The following is a 16185-nucleotide window of genomic DNA, read 5'->3' as shown; positions in this document are numbered from 1 at the left end:
TCAGAGGCCCAGCTCATCAGCTCCATCAGCAACTTTAGAATGGAAATCTAATGTGTTTATGCAACAAATGTTAGTGCATCGAACGGAATCGCATCGGTTGGTTCTCTAATAAACCGAGTCATTTAAAACTAAAACGTATCGTTCATGTATTGTCTAAATACGTATCGAATCGTCTTAAAATGGAAAGATGCACATCCTTAATTTATCCTGCTGCTCGACTCTTTCTCTGCCTCTGTGAATATCCCTTTCCCTTTCTCCTCTCTCTCTCTCTCTTTTTTTTTTCTTCTCTTTCTCCCCCCCTCCTTAGGGGTTGACGGCAGGTTGTTGAGTACAGGGTGGGAAATTCACTTTTTGGTCCACTAGCCACTGTGGCAGGTATATATAAAGATCTACCTGCCACAAAATATAATAATTACACCACAAATCACCAAAAAGCAGATGAGTTGCAGCAAACTCAAACTAACATTGAAAAACAACCTAGCATGTGAACTAAATGATGTAACTAGCCAAGAAACACGAGGACAAAGTCACATTTTAGTAGCTGTTCGGGTCAATTCAACCAACTTCTACATGTGTGCTTTGGATGGGGGAAAAGACTGTTTCCAAATGCTCTGTGTGGCCACCTGCAAATGTGGCTGGTGAAATAGACATTCTTACCCGCCAATGACAAAATCTACCCGCATTTAGCGTGTGTTAAAATCCCACCCTGGTTGAGTAACATTGAAACATTGTCGTAAACAAGGGTTTATCAACTCCAGGCCTCGGCACCCACAGGACTGAACATTTTAGAGAGCGAGAGAGAGAGTGTCAAAGACTGAGAGATACATGGAGCGAGAGAGAGCAGGAAGTTTGATTGGAAGCAAGCTTACATACATGTGAATAAGCATCTTAATTAATGTTAGCTATATTACCTATGCTGCATCCTGTTTAAGTTGGGATATATGATTTTTTTCCCCCTCATTTATCAGGAAGGGCGGATTTGCAGACCTCTGACAATATGAATACTGTTTATTTTATGATCTGTAGGCCTATCCTATCATTGAGACAGACACGTAGTCTTTATTTTCCTCTGTTGTTATCTAGTGCTGATCACATCTATGATAGTAGAATGTAATCTCTTTCACCAGTCTGATAGACCATATTGTGCTCAAACTGTGTAGCCTACTTCTTCAAATAAAGGGTTATTGGCAGACAGGCCTACAACCTCAAGTGGTCTTTGGTCTTTATTGATGGATAATAATCTGTCATATTCACCAATGTGTATCCATGACGCAGTGACAGATTTTCTTTTTTTTTACCTGTCTTAGAAAATCCTGTTTACAGTGTGACTGTCTGTCTGGATGTATACTACAGTACATCAAAATGTCCTGGGGTGTATTCACTAGGAACCAGACAGAAGCAAACAGAACTAAACCGGGAGGGACTTACCTGAATTTGTCCAATAGAAACTCTTGTTTTTGTTGCAAAGAGTTTTCTTGTTTGCAACCGTTTGCTACGGTGTGCACTAATGATTACACCTCTGGTGTTTGTTTACATGGTGTCTAAGATATGATCCTTCTCTCTCTCTACCCATGTAACCATCCTTTGACCTCTATCCCCTGTGTGAACTTCATCAGGAGTCAGACCAAGGTAAGCCCAGTCCAGTACATTACTACTGATGTGTGTTAATGCTTGGTTGTCAATGCTGTTAATGTCTCTGTGTTGACAGACTAGCTACTTTGAATTCATGTGATTTATAAAGCAATCATTGTACTTGTATATTGACATGTACACAAACTGTTAGGCTAATTTGTATGGCATGTTTATCACTGCCTGTGCTCAAGAAGAACCACCCAACGGGCAAAACTGTTTGAAATATCATAATGTCATAAGTGTCATTTCAACTGATAATTTCAAGGTGTTTTGCCCGCTGGATAACAGCTGTTATAAATGTGTTCTAAACTATTTTGTTTCATTGTGTCCTTGGTCTCTCGTCCCCCCAGACCTTCGCCTACGACTACTGTTTCTGGTCCATGGACGAGTCGGAAAAGGACAAGTTTGCGGGTCAGTTTTTGTTTCCCTCACGTTAACCCCTCATCCTCACTTCCTTCCCTCTGCTCTTCCTCCTCCTGTATATTTAGTAGGCCACATTCAGTTGCCAAACGTTGTCGAACGTTGCAGGTAGAAATGACACGAATAGAGCGACACAATTCCTTGTTCTACATGACGGCCTACAGAGGCCTGTTTGTTCTACGTAACATATTTCTATCTGAATGTTCCAAAATGCTACGTCCTGCTGAACACACCCCAGGTATACGTCTGTCCAGGTGGTTTTCAGGTATATTCAGAAGTTTTTCTCTACAGTGACTAAGGATCCCACCTGAATTATCTTTGTTGTGTACTTGCTTGGATGGATCTGTAGGTGTTTGGCTTAATTTAAATGTCAAATATTCGTGTCAGACCTGCTAGTCATCTAAACCCAACTAGGGCCTATTGTACCTATGCTGTTTCTCACACTGTTCATATATACAGTCTGAAGGTCCTATATGAATGAACACATGCTGAACATGAATAGCGTGTAGATTATCTTGTAATTGTGTTTGTGTTCCAGGTGATTTCTAAATCACCCCGAAGGGCATCAACAAAGTCCTATTGTAGGGTTTTATATTGTATAATTAATATGATCGTATTGTGTGGTGTTGTAACGTTGCCTGGTGGTTGTCTCCAGGTCAGGACGTGGTGTTTCAGTGCCTTGGGGAGAGTCTTTTGCACAATGCCTTCCAGGGCTACAACGCCTGCATCTTCGCCTACGGACAGACAGGTATGTTATGACATTGGTACATTATGATACTACTAACTGGCCTCATATGATTGGCATGGAACAGATCTTTACGGTTTCAAGTTTAAAACAGGTTGAAGTTCAGTGGCTGTCTCCTAACGGCTGCTCTCGTCCATTGGCTGCGTGTGTGTCCCTCCAGGTTCGGGGAAGTCATACACCATGATGGGCTCTGTGGACTCTCCAGGTCTGATCCCGCGGCTCTGCAGCTCTCTGTTTGACCGCACCCTGCTGGAGCAGAGGGAGGGTGAAGGCTTCACCATAGAGGTCTCCTACATGGAGATATACAACGAGAAGGTCCGTGACCTCCTCGACCCCAAAGGGTATGTATGACCTTTAACCACCTCTTGGACTCTTGTTTTGTTTTAGTTTTATTTGTTGGAATATACTACAATTTGTCCGTGGCCCCATTTTAAGATAGTTTAAACATGCTTCCTCCCTTCCTTGAAGTCTAGTCACTGATCTAACACAATTAGATGGGTATGAGGAGGGGTTCCATGACATAGCTTTCACCTATCCAGTCATGTCATATTAGTGATTCAACTCTGAGGAATCAAGTACATCATTTCCAAACATATTTCAGAACAGGGCCCCAGTGCTTTCGCACACATTTGCACATGCTTGTCTGTTCAGAGCTCCTATGGCACCCTGCTTGACCCCAAAGGTTATGACCCTGTCACCTCTGTTAAAACAACCTATAGAATAATTGGGCTCCCGAGTGGCGCAGCGGTCCCATAGGGCGGCGCACAATTGGCCCAGCGTCGTCCGGGTTTGGCCGGTGTAGTCCGTCATTGTAAATAAGAATTTGTTCTTAACTGACTTGCCTAGTTAAATAAAGGTAAAATAAAAAAAGATAACAGAGCTGCATGTCACAGGAGTAGGAGGCTCCACATCGTCCAGCCATATGGAGGCAGTCTGCCACACTACACAGGAGGATGTAGAGAGCCTCTAGCTCTATATGGAGTCTAGAACTGATTGATATTCCACTTGTGTTGATCTGGCTATTGCAGATTCTATTTGGAGAACTGTTGCTTTTACACAGAACGTAGGAGAGTGTAGAGCAGGGATGGGAAACTTTGATGGAGGTGGGGGCCACAAAAAAACGGAACTCATGCGTACCCACATCCATACATATGAAAATGTATGCACTCACTAACTGTAAGACGCTCTGGATAAGAGCGTCTGCTAAATGACTAAAATGTAAATACCCACCCACCACGTTGCGAGCAAAACATTTTAGCGGCTCCCCCTCGTGACAGCGAAGACAAAACATGTACCTTTTAAAGTTCATTTTCTGCAATTCTGCGCATTTTGCAATGGGGCGTAGAGAAAATGATGCCATTTTTAAAGCAAGTTTGCTGAAATTCTACTTATTTTGCAATAGGGTGGAGGCAAATGTTTGCAGTTTTTAATATGATAACTGATGATCAATGGGCCCCACACCAGTCAGTAATTCGACCATGCTTACGCCAAGTTTAGATAGCTGGCCGCTAGACTAACTTACCAATCTAAAAGATGTTTGCTGACATGGGCTAATTAAGTGACTGCCGATGCACAACCCTGGTGTAGCGGGATACGTCTCAAATAAAATACTATTTGAGATTCATTTATAGAGCATGGAAGGATGATGCCAGTTTTCTTTCTGAAGTAAACCGCATTCATATGTGTCGTCCCCCCAGGAGCAGGCAGGCTCTTAGAGTGAGGGAACACAAGGTGTTGGGGCCGTACGTGGACGGCCTTTCACGCCTGGCTGTGGCCAGCTACAAGGTACGCCACACCACTACCATCACTAGTAGAATGACTACTGATATGACCATGCTACTGATGATTTAAGCTTTATTCAATATTCATAAACAACAGAATTGATATTATGGTATGGTTAATAATAGTCTATGAAATATTCATGTTCTAGGTTGGAGTGTAGAGGATAGCGTAGGGATGGTTGTGGTAGCTGAGAGCTTTGTTAAGATGAGCCATGTCAGAATGAAAACAATTCACAAAACTGTGTTAACCCACACACATCCACAGACTTATTTAATCAACACACTGCCTTGAAGGCTGACTGCACGCACACACAAACACACACACAAACACACACACTCTGTCTCTCACGTCACACTCCCTGGATTCAAGGCTTACCGTGGCTAATGACTTTGACAGCTGTTCACATATCGGTGGTAAGTTACCATGCAGCCCTGCTCAAGAGGGATGGTTTCTCTGGAGAAAATATACATGTATTTATTCATCTTCCTTCCTTCCTTCCTTCCTTCCTTCCTTCCTTCCTTCCTTCCTTCCTTCCTTCCTTCCTTCCTTTCTCTATTCTCCCATCCCTCTCCTGCCTCCTTCTGTTCCCTGTACCTCTTCTTACTCCCCCTCTCCACTGTCCTCTCCCCAAAATATTTCTCCCATCCCCTCTTCTCCCCTCTCTCCCTCCCTCCATCCATCCCTCTCTCCTATCTCTTCTCTAGGACATTGAGTCTCTGATGTCGGAGGGGAATAAGTCTCGTACGGTGGCTGCCACCAACATGAACGAGGAGAGTAGCAGATCTCACGCTGTCTTCAACATCATCCTCACACACACACTCAAAGACCTGCAGTCTGGGGTAAGACAGACACACACGGACATACACAAACACTCACGCACACACACACACTCTCCAACTGATTCTTACGCCGCGGTCAGTCCAACCTCTCCCACATAACATCTTAGTCGACTGCTGTAATGTTTTGTGAATACTGCATCTTATTCGTCATATCACTCTGTCTTCCTCTCCCCCTAGTTCTAAAGCACTGCCTAACTGGGCCACTGACTGTAAACGTGTCCCAGAGAGACTGTCTGTCCTGTCAGTGAGCACTGTTCAGGAACTAGCTAGTGATGTCACTGTCAGCCTCTAGGAAAACTGTAAATAAGTAATGAAGTTCTCTCTATGTCTGTCTTGATGTCAGCTGATCTGCTGTGTCAGCCTGGTCCTCTTTTATCCACACTACACCTGGTCTGTCATCCAACCCTGGTCCTCTTTTATCCACACTACACCTGGTCGGTCATCCAACCCTGGTCCTCTTTTACCCACACTACACCTGGTCGGTCATCCAACCCTGGTCCTCTTTTATCCACACTAAACCTGGTCGGTCATCCAACCCTGGTCCTCTTTTATCCACACTACACCTGGTCGGTCATAAAACCCTGGTCCTCTTTTATCCACACTACACCTGGTCGGTCATCCAACCCTGGTCCTCTTTTATCCACACTACACCTGGTCGGTCATCCAACCCTGGTCCTCTTTTATCCACACTACACCTGGTCGGTCATCCAACCCTGGTCCTCTTTTATCCACACTACACCTGGTCGGTCATCCAACCCTGGTCCTCTTTTATCCACACTACACCTGGTCGGTCATCCAACCCTGGTCCTGTATGTTTGTGTGGTGGTGTGTGTGTGTGTTGCGAGCTTGAGTCTGTGCGTGTGTGTGACCTGATCACCCAACCCTGGTCTCACCGCATTATATCGGAAGCACACAGGGTGAATAATGCTTTAGTGGAACAGTTGATTCTAGTTGAGGACAAAAATGGCTGGAACAGTTGATTCTAGTTCGGGTCAAATAAGGCTGGAACAGTTGATTCTAGTTCGGATAAAAAATGGCTGGAACAGTTGATTCTAGTTCGGATCAAAAATGGCTGGAACAGTTGATTCTAGTTCGGGTCAAAAATGGCTGGAACAGTTGATTCTAGTTCGGGTCAAAGGGCTGGAACAGTTGATTCTAGTTCGGATCAAAAATGGCTGGAACAGTTGATTCTAGTTCGGATCAAAAATGGCTGGAACAGTTGATTCTAGTTCGGATCAAAAATGGCTGGAACAGTTGATTCTAGTTCGGGTCAAATAAGGCTAAATTAAGGCTGGAAAAGACAAGTGAACCTCTATTTTCCTCATAAGGACAGTCATATGTTATTATCCACATCGGTATTTCAAAAATGCTAATTCAAATGAGTTACAAAAACACATTTCAGAATTTTGGAGAACACTCTGCCTAACGAATGTAACGCAGGCAGTTGATCTAAAGCAGGGATGGGCAATTGGCGGCCCGCTGTAGGCCCGCAGATCGATTACCCAAAAAAACTCAGTCAGGGGATCTTCTTACTATTGAGAGTTAGAATAGTACGATGCACAAGGTGCAATTTTGAAATGTGGTTGTGCATCAGCAGTTTTTCTCATGTTATGTCAGTCACTTATAGTCACTCAATTAGCTTAAAAAATATATATATATATAAGTTAGTCTAGCCAGCTATCTAAACTTGTAGTAATAATGGTTGAATTACCGACCGGGCGGCCCCCATTGATTTTGTTAGTCAGAGTCACTCAGATATATTAAAACTGCAAACATTTCTCTCCATCCTATGGCTAAATTAGTAGAACTGCATGAAATGTGTTATATAATCTTCTCTCCGACCCACGGGAAAATATGTACAATTGCAGCAAACTTGCTTTAAAACTGAAACATTTTCTTTACGCCCCATGGCAAAATGTGTACAATTGCAGGAAATTACCTTGAAAACTTCATTTTTTCAACAACAAAAAATATCTTGATGTGGGTGGTGCTTAGGACCCCCAAAACGCTAGGGTCTGCATGTGTGGGTATTGATGTCGGTCGGTAGCGGACCCGCGAGCCACTGCGGCCCCTCATGATGCTTTCACATTTTTTGTGGCCCCCACCCCCATCAAAGTTGCCCATCACTGATCTAAAGTGTTGCGGACTGAGCCTCCCCTTTGGAGGCTGTAACAGTTTGATACCGTGTTGTGTTGCTGAACGCAGCCCCAGGTGCACCTGTGGTGGACTGGAACACAGACCTAGAGACGGATCATTTAAACAAATGCACAAATAAAGGCTGGCCATGCCTCAGTGTGCGTGCGCTCACTCACACTCTCACACACACACAGAGTGAGATAAAGAGCGGGAGCGTCTTTGGGCCTCCTATTTCTGCTGAGGTTCACTTGGCTTTATCCTCCCTTTACTAATCTCCATGGAAACTCAGTCCTATGCAAATTCACAGGGGCCTGTTGACAGAGTGATCTAAGAATGTGTGTCTGAGATGTCGCTTTGGGGGTGCCATGGTGAGAGAGAAGGAAGTTTGGCATCTTTATAAAAGGGTGATGAAGTTGGAACAGCACATTAACTAAACCGTAGGCAAATACTAGGGAAAATCCTACAAGATTGTTACTCAACTAGATTACACAAGTTTTAAAATGAACTGTATTCCACATTTAATGAGGTATCAGCCAAATACTTCCAATCATTTTTGACTCAGGCCCACCCCGGTTCATGCTTTTTCTCCTTCTCTCTTTCTCTCTTCTCTCGTTCTCTCCTCGCTCTTTCTCTCTCCTCTCTCTTTCTCTTTCTCTCTCCTCTCTCTTTCTCTCTCCTCTCTCTCACTCATTCGCTCGCGCTCTCTCTCTCTCTCTCTCTCTGGGGACAAGGGCAGTCTTTGTTTTCACAACTCACTGTAATCTCTTCCCGCTCTATTCCCACTCAGCACGACGCCGGACATAACACACACACACACGACCCCAAACATAATGCACACCCCCTCTGCCCCCGCTGCCCTTTGTCTCTCTACCCCCACCCCCATCTCTCTCACACATTTCTCACTCAAATCATTCACTCACCCCATCTCTCTCTCTCTTTTTCTATATCTATCTCGTACATTCTCGCTCTTACATTCTTTCCTTCCACTACTGCATTCCTGCATTTTCTCTCTGTTCTTCCTCTCTCTTACACGATCTCTCCTTCCAATAACTCCTCTCCTCCCCTCCCCTCCCTACCTCCCCTACTCTCTCATATCTCCATTAGCTCTCCGTCTCCCAGTCAAGCTCCAGGCCTTAATGCACACATACCTTATTTAAGATAAGTCGCTCTGGATAAGAGCGTCTGCTAAATGACTAAAATGTAAATGTAAATAAGGACCCCTTTACATGTGTACACACACACACACACACACACACACACACACACACACACACGACAAATACAGTGAGTAAAGCTCCACCCCTGCAGCTAAGATTGTAAATCACAGAGAACAATGGGAGCTTGTTACTCTCTCTCGCTCGTTCTCTCTAGCTCTCTCGCTCGCTCTCTTTCTTTCTCTCTTTCTTTCTCTCCTCACTCTCTCTTTCTCGCACGCTCTCGCACACTCAGTCTCTTGCACACTCACACTCTCTCGGTCTCTCTTTCTCGCTCTCTCGCACTGTCTTGCGCTCGCTCGCTCTCTTTCTCTATCTCTGTCTGTCTCTGCCTCGCTGTGTGTGGCTTTTGGCCTCTGTTCTCCATAGGAATAGTTGATAGTCTGGTTAATGAATCCTTTCATATATATCGTCCTTCCTGGCCCTTTATGTTAGAGCAGGGAGACATGATGGTTGTATCCTGCATGGAAATGACTGGGATGAGATGGTAAATCTTTGACTGAAACTGTTGCATTTGTTTGCATTCCGAAGGTTTATGCGGTGTGCAGGATTGGAGTCATTTTAACAGTTTAAAATGAAGGATGTTATCAAAATGTAAATCTACTAAGATTACTTTCTATCTGCTCTCCCCCTCCTTTCCTCTCCCCCTCTCTGTAGACGAGTGGTGAGAAGGTGAGTAAGCTGAGTCTGGTTGACCTGGCTGGCAGTGAGAGAGCAGCTAAGACTGGAGCTACTGGAGAGAGGATGAAGGAGGGCAGCAACATCAACAAGTATGTCACCAAGCACTTTGATAACACACCCATTCATACATACACACAGTTTTCAAGGTACGTCCTCAATGAGACCACAATACAACACACACGCAGCTCCAAGTGTTCTAGTTCTAGCTTCAAGGTCCCCAATTAAATAAAGATGCACACTTAGTGGGTTGTTGTGTGTGTTCTGTGTGTCTCTGCAGGTCTCTGACTACTCTAGGCCTGGTCATATCTGCTCTGGCAGAACAGGGATGTGGGAAGAACAAGACCAAATTTGTCCCTTACAGAGACTCTGTACTAACATGGCTGCTAAAGGTAAGAGAGACATCTTTTGTCTTTTTCCCTGCTCTTACAATAACTTATCTCGTCCTCCCTCTCTCTCTCCCGCTCAACATGAGAGGGATGGAGGCTTATCTTCCTGTTTCCTTTTAGAGATTTAAACACATCTGCCCCTACAATCATATTAAAGATTTGGTCTCTTCCTCCTCTTTCATTCCCCCTCTCTCACTAACACTCTCTCCTCTCTTTCTCCCTCGTCTCTCTCCTCTCTCTTTCTCCCTCGTCTCTCTCCTCTCTCTTTCATCTCTCTCCTCTCTCTTTCGTCTCTCTCCTCTCTCTTTCTCCCTCGTCTCTCTCCTCTCTCTTTCTCCCTCGTCTCTCTCCTCTCTCTTTCTCCCTCGTCTCTCTCCTCTCTCTTTCTCCCTCGTCTCTCTCCTCTCTCTTTCTCCCTCGTCTCTCTCTCTCTCTTTCTCCCTCGTCTCTCTCCTCTCTCTTTCTCCCTCGTCTCTCTCCTCTCTCTTTCTCCCTCGTCTCTCTCCTCTCTCTTTCTCCCTCGTCTCTCTCCTCTCTCTTTCTCCCTCGTCTCTCTCCTCTCTCTTTCTCCCTCGTCTCTCTCCTCTCTCTTTCTCCCTCGCCTCTCTCCTCTCTCTTTCTCCCTCGCCTCTCTCTTCTCTCTTTCTCCCTCGTCTCTCTCCTCTCTCTTTCTCTCTCGTCTCTCTCCTCTCTCTTTCTCCCTCGTCTCTCTCCTCTCTCTTTCTCCCACGTCTCCAGGACAGCCTGGGCGGTAACAGCCGCACGGCCATGGTGGCCACAGTGAGCCCGGCGGCGGACAACTATGACGAGACGCTGTCCACGCTGCGCTACGCCGACCGGGCCAAGAGCATTGTCAACCACGCCGTGGTCAATGAGGACCCCAACGCACGCATCATCAGGGAGCTCCGAGAGGAAGTGGAAAAACTACGGGACCAGCTGACACAGGCAGAGGTGAGGGGGGGAAGAGAGGTAGAAAAGGAAGTAGGGGGTGAGAGGAGGAAAGAAGAGAGGGGGAGGTAGAGGGATGGGAGTAGAGAAAGAGGGGGAAGAGTGAGATCAACTGATAAAGTCCAGGGTAAGGATGAATGAGTGGAGAGAGAGCCTGGCTATTCCAGCTGGCAAAACTGGTCACGGCAAGGTTGCGTTGTGGTCGTGTAAGGATGTGTTTTAGCTATTTCTTTGCATCCAGAAAACAATGTATTCATCTGCTTGTAGCAGGGACCAGTTGGTTGTAATTTGGTTGTATGAATACTTTTTAACCAGAACATCAGTTTACAACCACAAAATGACATGGGCTTCTACATATTGCCTGCTTGGAGAGATAGAACAAAACAAATAGTGTTTTCTTGTCTCCTGTCCAGTCTATGAAGGCCCCAGAGCTGAAGGAGAGGCTGGAGGAGTCTGAGAAACTCATCCAGGAGATGACCGTCACCTGGGAGGAGAAACTACGCAAGACTGAGGAGATCGCACAGGTACACACACACCTTTGTACATTCTGTGCTGGGTTGTGTTCATTAGGCACGAAACAGAAGAGAACGTTCTGAAACTGGGACTTTCTGAAATTGTCCAATTTTCTGTTGAACAACGTTTTGAAAAGTGTGCCCTAATTAACACAAGGCTGGAGTCTGGATCAATAGTTTGTCGTTGTTGTGTGTCCTGTAGGAGCGTCAGAAACAGTTGGAGTCCCTTGGCATCTCTCTCCAGTCGTCTGGCATCAGAGTAGGAGAAGACAAGTGTTTCCTAGTCAACCTCAATGCTGACCCCGCTCTCAACGAACTGCTGGTCTACTACCTGAAGGTACACACAAGGGTGCATGCACGTACACACACACACACACACACAGCATTGTAACATTGTGTGTGTGATAATGTATTGTTGTGTACTGTAGGAGCACACTAAGGTTGGTTCAGCAGACTCCCAGGACATCCAGCTGTGTGGGATGGGTATCCAGGCTGAACACTGCATCATAGACATCACAGCTGACCAAGGGGTGGTCCTCACTCCTCACAGGAACTCAAGGTATGTCTAGAACACTCCTCTTCGTCTCCAACATCACCATCATTCCCAGTGGGGCAAAACTACAACCAACTGGTTGAAATCTGGTTGTAAAAAAGGTCATTTGTTACCAATTTTGCCCCCTGGCACCTGGCACGCCACAAGGAGTCACGGTACACCAGCGTAGTCATCAATATCATCTCAACGCACCACATCATCAGAATGGTCATTGTTGACATCTTTATCCTGGTCACCCCCACTGTGACTCCTCACCTCATGACTCCCCTGCTTCCAGATAAGGATGATATCATGTTGCCTTTAGGCCCTTAGGGATTACATGGCCTGCTTGCAGAGGAGGCTGGTGGGAGGAGCTATAGGAGGACAGGCTGGTTGTAATGGCTGGAATGGAATCAATGGAACGGTATCAAACACATCAAACATATGGAAACCACGTTTGACTCCTTCCCAATATTCCATTCCAGCCATTACAATGTGCCCATCCTCCTATAGCTCCTCCCACCAGCCTCCACTGCCTGCTTGAATGAGTTAACTGTATGGTAATCTTCTTGTGGTTTAATTGTTGATGTTACAGAACGTGTGCATTATCATGTTTTTATGATGTTGTGTTTATGTTGCAGAACGTGTGTGAACGGCTCTCCTTGCACCAGCCCTCAGCAGCTCCACCATGGAGATCGTATCCTGTGGGGAAACAACCACTTCTTCAGGTGTGTGTCTTTGTGCGCATGCACACGTGTGTATCTTGGAACAGTTATGACAATACTGCAAATCACAATGTCTCCCTCAGCTACTGGTCCTGGTTTAAAACAATTCACCTGTTATACTGTGTATTCACCATAGTACTGAAACCCCTCGCTCTCTCTCCCCTCCCTCCTCTCTTCCCTTCTCTCTCTCTCTCTCCCCTCCCTCCTCTCTCTCCCTTCCCTCCTCTCTCCCTCCCTCCTCTCTCCCCTCCCTCCTCTCTCTCCCTTCCCTCCTCTCTCTCCCTTCCCTCCTCTCTCCCTTCCCTCCTCTCTCCCTTCCCTCCTCTCTCCCTTCCCTCCTCTCTCTCCCCTCCCTCCTCTCTCTCCCCTCCCTCCTCTCTCCCCTCCCTCCTCTCTCTCCTTCCCTCCTCTCTCTCCCTTCCCTCCTCTCTCTCCTTCCCTCCTCTCCCTCCCTCCTCTCTCCCTCCCTCCTCTCCCCCTCCCTCCTCTCTCCCCTCCCTCCTCTCTCTCCTCTCTCCCCTCCCTCCACTCTCCCTTCCCTCCTCTCTCCCTTCTCTCCCTCCCTTCCCTTCTCTCTTCCCTTCTCTCTCTCCCCTCCCTCCTCTCTCCCTTCCCTCCTCTCCCCTTCCCTCCTCTCTCCCCTCCCTCCTCTCTCCCTTCCCTCCTCTCTCTCCCTTCTCTCTCTCCCCTCCCTCCTCTCTTCCCTTCTCTCTCTCTCTCCCTTCCCTCCTCTCCCCTCTTTCCTCTCTCCCCTCCCTTCTCTCTCTTCTGTCTTTCTCCCCTCCCTTCTCTCTCCTCTCTCCTCTCCCTTCTCTCTCCTCTCTCCTCCCTCCCTCTCCTCCCTCTTCTCTCCCCTCCCTTCTCTCTCTTCCCTCCCTTCTCTCTCTTCCCTCCTCTCTCCTCTTCTCTCCCTCCTCTCCTCCCTTCTCTCTCTTCCCTCCTCTCTCCTCCCTCCTCTCTCTCCTCTCCTCTCCCCTCCTCCTCTCTCCTCCCTCCCTCTCCTCCCTCTTCTCTCCCCTCCCTTCTCTCTCTTCCCTCCCTTCTCTCTCTTCCCTCCTCTCTCCTCTTCTCTCCCTCCTCTCCTCCCTTCTCTCTCTTCCCTCCTCTCTCCTCCCCTCCTCTCTCTCCTCTCCTCTCCCCTCCTCCTCTCTCCTCCCTCCCTCTCCTCCCTCTTCTCTCCCCTCCCTTCTCTCTCTTCCCTCCCTTCTCTCTCTTCCCTCCTCTCTCCTCTTCTCTCCCTCCTCTCCTCCCTTCTCTCTCTTCCCTCCTCTCTCCTGCCCTCCTCTCTCTCTCTCCTCTCCCCCTCCTCCTCTCCCTCCCTCCCTCTCCTCCCTCTTCTCTCCCCTCCCTTCTCTCTCTTCCCTCCCTTCTCTCTCTTCCCTCCTCTCTCCTCTTCTCTCCCTCCTCTCCTCCCTTCTCTCTCTTCCCTCCTCTCTCCTCCCCTCCTCTCTCTCCTCTCCTCTCCCCTCCTCCTCTCTCCTCCCTCCCTCTCCTCCCTCTTCTCTCCCCTCCCTTCTCTCTCTTCCCTCCTCTCTCCCCTTCTCTCCCCCCTCCCTCCTCTCCTCCCTTCTCTCTCTTTCCTCCTCTCTCCTCCCCTCCTCTCTCTCCTCTCCCCTCCTCCTCTCTCCTCCCATTCTCTCCCCCTCCCTCCCTCCCTCCCTCTTCTCCCTTCTCTCCTCCCTCCCTCCTCTCCTCCCTTCTCTCTCTTCCCTCCTCTCCCCTCTCCATCCCTCCCTCCCTCCTCTCTCCTCCCCTTCTCTCCCCCCTCCCTCCCTTCTCTCTCCCCTTTCCTCCTCTCTCCCCCACAGGATCAACCTGCCTAAGTGGCGGTCGCGGTGTGGCGGTGAGGAAGAGGAGGCTGAGGGGGGCCTGATGAAGAACAGTAGCAGTAGTGAACAGCTGGAGGGGGACGGAGACAACAACAGTGAGGTTTCCTCTGAGGTCTCCTTCTCCTACGAGTTCGCCCAGACAGAGGTCATGATGAAGGCCCTGGGCAACAACGGTGAGCACACACACACACACAGACACAGGTCCTTACAAACAACGATGACAATGGAGGGATGTGTATAAAGGAGGGAAAGGAGGAAGGGAGAACTAATGATAAACGCCCTCAGAAACAAATAACATGTTGAGAATCACTGATTGACTGCAACTTCTGTCCGTCACACCGCATATGAATCACGATTGGTTGCTTATCCGAAACCCCCGTTCTTGTTTGGCTCTCGTCCCTGTCCATCACCTTCAGACCCCATGCAGGCGGTGCTACATTCCCTAGAGAGGCAGCACGAGGAGGAGAAGCGCTCGGCGCTGGAGAGACAGAGGCTGATGTACGAACAGGAGCTGCAACAGCTGAGACGACGGCTGCACCCGGACAGACCGTCTGTAGGACAGACAGGCACGGCCCCCAACCAATCACAGGGCCAGGCCGACAGGCCGGGACAGCCCCACTACCGCAGCCTGGAGAGACTCAGCATGTCCAACTCACCCAGCGCACAGAGCAGGCTGAGGCAGTGGAGCGAGGAGAGGTGAGTGGGAGAGGGAGGGTGTGTGTGGAACACAGGGTTGGGGAGATGGGCTGTGTGTGTGGCTGATCTTGTCAAATACTAGGCACAATGATTGAAAGTGTTGATGATGACAGTGGTCTCTTCTCTAAAGAGGCAGTGTTGGCCTGTGTGTGTGTCTCTCTGTGTGTGTGTGTGTGTGTGTGTGTGTGTGTATTATGATGATGATGATGATGATGATGATTCCCCCCTCAGAGAGGCAGTGTTGACCCGGAGCTTGCGTAAGCTGAGGGAGCAGATAGTGAGAGCTAACCTGCTGGTGCAGGAGGCTGGCTTCATAGCAGAGGAGCTGGATAAACGCACCGAGTACAGAGTCACCTTGCAGATACCTGCTGCTAACCTCAACGCCAACCGCAAGGTACACACAAGCATTAGCATGCACATATGTATACATAGGCACGCACACACACTTTGTGCAGTGTATAGCTTCTCTCTCTCTCTCTCTCTGTCTCTGTCTCTGTCTCTGTCTCTGTCTCTGTCTCTCTCTCTGTCTCTCTCTCTGTCTCTCTCTCTGTCTCTCTCTCTGTCTCTCTGTCACTCTGTCTCTCTGTCACTCTGTCTCTCTGTCACTCTGTCTCTCTGTCTCTCTGTCACTGTCTCTCTCTCTCTCTGTCTCTCTGTCTCTCTGTCTCTGTCTCTCTCTCTCTCTCTCTCTCTCTCTCTCTCTCTCTCACATAAAGACACACACACACCCTAACCCCCTCTGTCTCTCTCCCTCCCTCCTCATAGCGTGATGCAGTGCTGAGTGAGCCTGCGGTGCAGGTGAGGCGCAAGGGGAAAGGGAAACAGATCTGGGCTCTGGAGAAGATGGAGAACAGACTGGTGGACATGAGAGAACTGTACCAGGAATGGAAGGACTATGACGATGACAACCCCGTGAGTGTGTGAGGGTGGTTGTGCATAAGGGTGGATGAGTGTGTGTGTGTGTGTGTGTGTGTGTGTGTGTGTGTGTGTGTGTGTGCGTGGTAACCCATCCAGTCAGTGTTGATGGAGTGTGAGTGTGGTGGTGAGAACTTGGACTACAACGAAGACGAACCCTGTGTGACAAATTGTTGTTTTTGAGAGTCTAGTC

General features: G+C 47.9%; 1 protein-coding gene across 3 annotated transcripts in view; it reads left to right on the top strand.

Annotated features, from left to right (window-relative positions):
* Window positions 1–16185, top strand: part of LOC121539392 (kinesin-like protein KIF13B) — a 60144-nt gene that overhangs the window by 29121 nt on the left and 14838 nt on the right. For all 3 annotated transcript variants that reach the window (XM_041847863.2, XM_041847862.2, XM_041847865.2), the window contains exons 4-20: window positions 1617–1629; window positions 1983–2043; window positions 2708–2800; window positions 2958–3138; window positions 4495–4582; window positions 5284–5418; window positions 9426–9538; window positions 9727–9838; window positions 10574–10786; window positions 11197–11307; window positions 11498–11632; window positions 11724–11854; window positions 12469–12555; window positions 14361–14554; window positions 14798–15077; window positions 15309–15471; window positions 15843–15989. In XM_041847863.2, coding sequence (XP_041703797.2) covers window positions 1617–1629; window positions 1983–2043; window positions 2708–2800; window positions 2958–3138; window positions 4495–4582; window positions 5284–5418; window positions 9426–9538; window positions 9727–9838; window positions 10574–10786; window positions 11197–11307; window positions 11498–11632; window positions 11724–11854; window positions 12469–12555; window positions 14361–14554; window positions 14798–15077; window positions 15309–15471; window positions 15843–15989 — 2257 coding nt within the window. The remainder of the gene's footprint in view (window positions 1–1616; window positions 1630–1982; window positions 2044–2707; window positions 2801–2957; window positions 3139–4494; window positions 4583–5283; window positions 5419–9425; window positions 9539–9726; window positions 9839–10573; window positions 10787–11196; window positions 11308–11497; window positions 11633–11723; window positions 11855–12468; window positions 12556–14360; window positions 14555–14797; window positions 15078–15308; window positions 15472–15842; window positions 15990–16185) is intronic.

This window comes from Coregonus clupeaformis, chromosome 25 (assembly GCF_020615455.1).
Source record: "Coregonus clupeaformis isolate EN_2021a chromosome 25, ASM2061545v1, whole genome shotgun sequence".
Lineage (NCBI taxonomy): Eukaryota > Metazoa > Chordata > Actinopteri > Salmoniformes > Salmonidae > Coregonus > Coregonus clupeaformis.
Note: the sequence above shows the minus strand (reverse complement) of the source record. Positions and strands in the feature narration are given on the sequence as shown.